This window comes from Trichomycterus rosablanca, unplaced genomic scaffold (genome assembly GCF_030014385.1).
Source record: "Trichomycterus rosablanca isolate fTriRos1 unplaced genomic scaffold, fTriRos1.hap1 scaffold_100, whole genome shotgun sequence".
Taxonomy (NCBI): domain Eukaryota; kingdom Metazoa; phylum Chordata; class Actinopteri; order Siluriformes; family Trichomycteridae; genus Trichomycterus; species Trichomycterus rosablanca.
The window spans coordinates 7,144-11,397 of record NW_026946945.1 but is presented as its reverse complement, the minus strand read 5'-3'; the positions used below and the strand labels follow the sequence as shown (position 1 = coordinate 11,397).

The window sequence follows — 4,254 nt, the reverse complement described above, 5'->3', positions numbered from 1 at the left end:
TGTTGTACTAAAACGACGACCGATGAATTTGGGCAGTACAGAGTGTTTATAACCAGTACAGTGCGTTTATAACCAGTACAGAGCTCGTATAACCAGTACAGTGCGTTTATAACCAGTACAGAGCTCGTATAACCAGTACAGAGCGTTTATAACCAGTACAGAGTCAGGGCGCATCACCCTGCTATGAGAGGCCACAGATATCAGGGAAGCGTCTCCATAAAAGGGTGAACATGGTCTTCAACAATGCTTAGGTAGGAGCTCCGTATCAGAGTAACATCCACATGGATGGCAGGACCCGAGGTTTCCCAGCAGAACGTCCACAGGAGCTCGTCTGTTGGATCGGACCACACGGGCCAGCCTTCGCTCCCTACGTGCATCAGTGAGCCTTGGTGCTCATGACCCTGTCGCCGGTTTACCACTGTCCCTTCCTTGGAGCACTTTTGATAGATATTGACCCCTGCAGACCAGGATCCAAACGTGCATCCATTTTTCTGCTTCTAACATCAACTAACTGCTGGTGCTGTAGTGAAGAGATAATCAGTGTTATTCACTCCAGCTGTCAGTGGTCATAATGTTATGCCTGGTCGGTGTGTGTGTGTGTGTGTGTGAGTGTGTGTGTGTGTAAATACGTATATGGTAATAGAATTGATTGCCTTTATTTGTCATGTATACATGTACAGGTGTGCAGTATTCCAGCTGTTACGCCCCTGGAGCAAACAGGGTTAAAGGTCTTGCTAAAAGGCAGAACTGGGATTCGAACCCTCAACCTTTCGATTAATAGGGCCCGAAGCTCCTCCCACTGTCCCGCTCTACACTAGAGGTTAATGATGCTGAGAGCAGCAGTGATGATGATCAGCACCACTCTCAGCTACATGCACACATTGTGACATCATCATCATGACATCACCACACTCCAAACCTCTGGTATAAATAGCCGCGTTTCGTGTGTTTGTGCTCATTTGATCTGAGACGCCGAGACAGTAAGCAGCATGAACATGTTCTCCTGTTGGACTTCTCCATCTGACGATGACGAGCCGCACAGGCGGGTAAACGAACCGGAGAAGAAGGTAAAGAAGAGAAAATGGTGGCAGAGACACCAGAAGGTGGAGATGCAGGACGTGGAGGGTGGGGAGGGAAGCGGGGTAAAGGGTGAAGAGATGGGGCAAGGAGTGGAGCAGAATGTTTTAGAGGACCAGGCAGACCAAATACCAAAGATGGAGAAGCAGGTGGTTCTGGGAAAAACCAAACCTGAGAAGAAAGTAAAGAAGAGAAAATGGTGGCAGAGACGCCAGAAGGTAGAGATGCAGGACGTGGAGGGTCAGGAGGGAAGCAGGGTAAAGGGTGAAGAGATGGGGCAAGGAGTGGGGCAGAATGTTTTAGAGGACCAGGCAGAACAAATACCAAAGATGGAGAAGCAGGTAAAGAAGAGAAAATGGTGGCAGAGACGCCAGAAGGCAGAGATGCAGGTGGCCTCACGGGACCTGGTGGAAGAACCAGAGCAGGTCGTCCTAAAGGACCAGAGGAGGGAACCAGTAAACAAGGTGGTTTTGGTTTCTGAGATTGAGATGAAGAAGTTAGAGCAGGTGGACCCAGTGGAGCAGGTGGACCCAGTGGAAAAAACAGACCAGGTTGTGAAGAAGGCCAAGAGGCAGGTGGACCCAGTGGAAAAACCAGACCAGGTCATGAAGAAGGTAGAGAGGCAGATGGCCCCGCTGAACCTGGTTGAAGAACCAGAGCAGGTCATCCTAATAAACCAGTGGAAGGAACATGTAAAAAATAGGGTTCGTTTCATAGAGAATGAGATAAAGAAGGCCGAGAGGCAGGTGGACCCAGTGGAAAAACCAGACCAGGTCGTGAAGAAGGCCGAGAGGCAGGTGGACCCAGTGGAAAAACCAGACCAGGTCGTGAAGAAGGTCGAGAGGCAGGTGGACCCAGTGGAAAAACCAGACCAGGTCGTGAAGACGGTAGAGAGGCAGATGGCCCCGCTGAACCTGGTGGAAGAACCAGAGCAGGTCATCCTAATAAACCAGTGGAAGGAACATGTAAAAAATAGGGTTCGTTTCATAGAGAATGAGATAAAGAAGGCCGAGAGGCAGGTGGACCCAGTGGAAAAACCAGACCAGGTCGTGAAGAAGGTCGAGAGGCAGGTGGACCCAGTGGAAAAACCAGACCAGGTCGTGAAGAAGGCCGAGAGGCAGATGGACCCAGTGGAAAAACCAGACCAGGTCGTGAAGACGGTAGAGAGGCAGATGGCCCCGCTGAACCTGGTGGAAGAACCAGAGCAGGTCATCCTAATAAACCAGTGGAAGGGACATGTAAAAAATAGGGTTCGTTTCATAGAGAATGAGATAAAGAAGGCAGAGAGGCAGGTGGACCCAGTGGAAAAACCAGACCAGGTTGTGAAGAAGGTAGAGAGGCAGGTGGACCCAGTGGACACAGTGTTAAAACCAAAGCAGGTAGGAAAGAACCAGATTGAAATAAAGAAGCCAAATTTAGAGGAGAAAATGGTCCTCAAAAACCTGGAGAGGATGGAGAACAAAAGGCTGGAGAAGCAGGTGCTTCAGATGGACCAGATGACAAAGGTAGAAGAACGAGCGGATCAGGTAGGTTTGAAGACTAAGGTTAATAATCCTGAGGAGCAGGTGGGTCTACAGGACAGGCGGGTGGTTCTTGTGAACCGGGTGAAGGAACCAGACAGGGATGAAGCACCTGAGCACCAGTGGACAGAACTGGAGGAGCCAGCAGCTTTGGAGCACCAAACATGGAAAGTGAAGGAGCAGAACCTGGATAGAGGATGCACTGAAGGTACATTTGAGGGATTTTATAGATGGATGGTGGTGATCTGATGAAGGTGAACGTTACAAACTGAATCAGGTTGCATTTCTCCATCAGATCCACTGAAGAACATCTCTGAGGTGTCCTCAAACAAACCGGACCACGAGCAGCTGCAGGACGACGTTCTTGTTTCCCCCATCGTCGAAGCCCAACCTGGAGAGTCCGGGGCTCTGATGGAGAGCGCGTGTGAAGATGAAGGTCTGGTTTAAATTCAGAAATACACGTTATACACGCTAGGTGGAGTAACGCTGGAGTTTCCTGTAACACGTGTGCATGTCGGCTCTGTGTTGCTGTGTAGGTGTCCCGATGCCCAAGTCGAGGAGAACCAGCCTGAGAACCAAACGGTTCCAGTTCTTCAACGTCTGAAGCTGAGGTGGTGACGATCCAGAGATCATCCAATCACACGCCGACTTTTCCAACATCAAAATAACAATAAAGTGCCTTCATTAACATGTTGGTCGGTTTGATTTTGTGTACGTTGGGTATTGAGGGTTGGACCGATGAAGATCCAATCGCTCCGATCCCCCTTTTCCACCGACGTGGAATGGTTCCGGTTCTAGTTCCAGATAAAAGAGGTTCCAGACAGCGAACTAGCGTCTAATCTGGCACCATAGAATACTGGGTTTTTCAGCCCGAACCGTGGCGTCATCTGTGGGCGTGTCAAGTGTAGAGGTGTGGGGGCTGTGCTGGTGTCTTGTATGCAGTGTTGCCAATTTATCCACTTTGTCGCTGTATTTAGCGACTTTTTAGACCCCTCTAGCGACTTTTTTTGTTCTTCAAAAAAGCTTGCCAGATTTTGCGATTTTGTTGGAAATTGGCAGGGAAAAACACACTTTGGCAGGTTTGTAATCATTTTGGCGGCTTAAAATGTGAGTAAAAAAAAATATTGCTTTCTAAAGCAGGTGGAATATAAACAGGTCTCCAACCCGTTGTCAAGAGTTTAATGGACAGGTTATTCTTTCCTGTCCTAGACACTGTTGCCACACCCATTAAAACAGTGATTCAAATGTTAGACAAGTGATTTGAGTTCAATATGAAGGGAAGCAGGTCTCGTACATATAACCTCTCATATGTACGAAAGGTTCAACTTTCATTGCTGGCAAGTTTATTTTTATTTACTTGCAAAGGTTTGTGTGTCCTATCATAAACTGTAACGATATGTGGGCGATGATGGGCGAGGAAGGGGCGGACACACACGCAGAGATGTAAATGAACCAACATATATTTAAAAATAACAAAGACAAAAGACAGGTAGAGACTTCCGGTGACGTCACGTTGATGGTAACAGCGTAAAACTAAAGCTCCGTCCAACTGAACAATAAATTCCTAACAAAACGATCAAAAACTGGGCAAAAACATAATATATTATGACATCGTCTTACCGAAGCAAGAGCTCCACTAGACAGGAGAAAGTGAAAG

At 48.0% G+C, this 4,254-nt stretch overlaps 1 protein-coding gene across 1 annotated transcript; it reads left to right on the top strand.

Annotated features, from left to right (window-relative positions):
- The first annotated feature begins 952 nt into the window (after nucleotides 1-952).
- On the top strand, nucleotides 953-3,285 carry LOC134304489 (trichohyalin-like). The gene is made up of 3 exons (XM_062990014.1): nucleotides 953-2,805; nucleotides 2,893-3,033; nucleotides 3,134-3,285. The coding sequence occupies exons 1-3, from the start codon at nucleotides 990-992 to the stop codon at nucleotides 3,199-3,201; spliced, it is 2,025 nt and encodes a 674-aa protein (XP_062846084.1). The 5' UTR covers nucleotides 953-989; the 3' UTR covers nucleotides 3,202-3,285.
- The last annotated feature ends 969 nt before the right edge of the window (nucleotides 3,286-4,254 follow it).

Bases quoted from the DNA above. Each gene is read 5' to 3' on its own strand.
- LOC134304489 (XM_062990014.1), top strand. From the start codon at position 990: ATGAACATGTTCTCCTGTTGGACTTCTCCATCTGACGATGACGAGCCG. The intron at 2,806-2,892 runs GTACATTTGAGG...TTTCTCCATCAG, and splicing joins GGATAGAGGATGCACTGAAG to ATCCACTGAAGAACATCTCT. The intron at 3,034-3,133 runs GTCTGGTTTAAA...GTTGCTGTGTAG, and splicing joins GAGCGCGTGTGAAGATGAAG to GTGTCCCGATGCCCAAGTCG.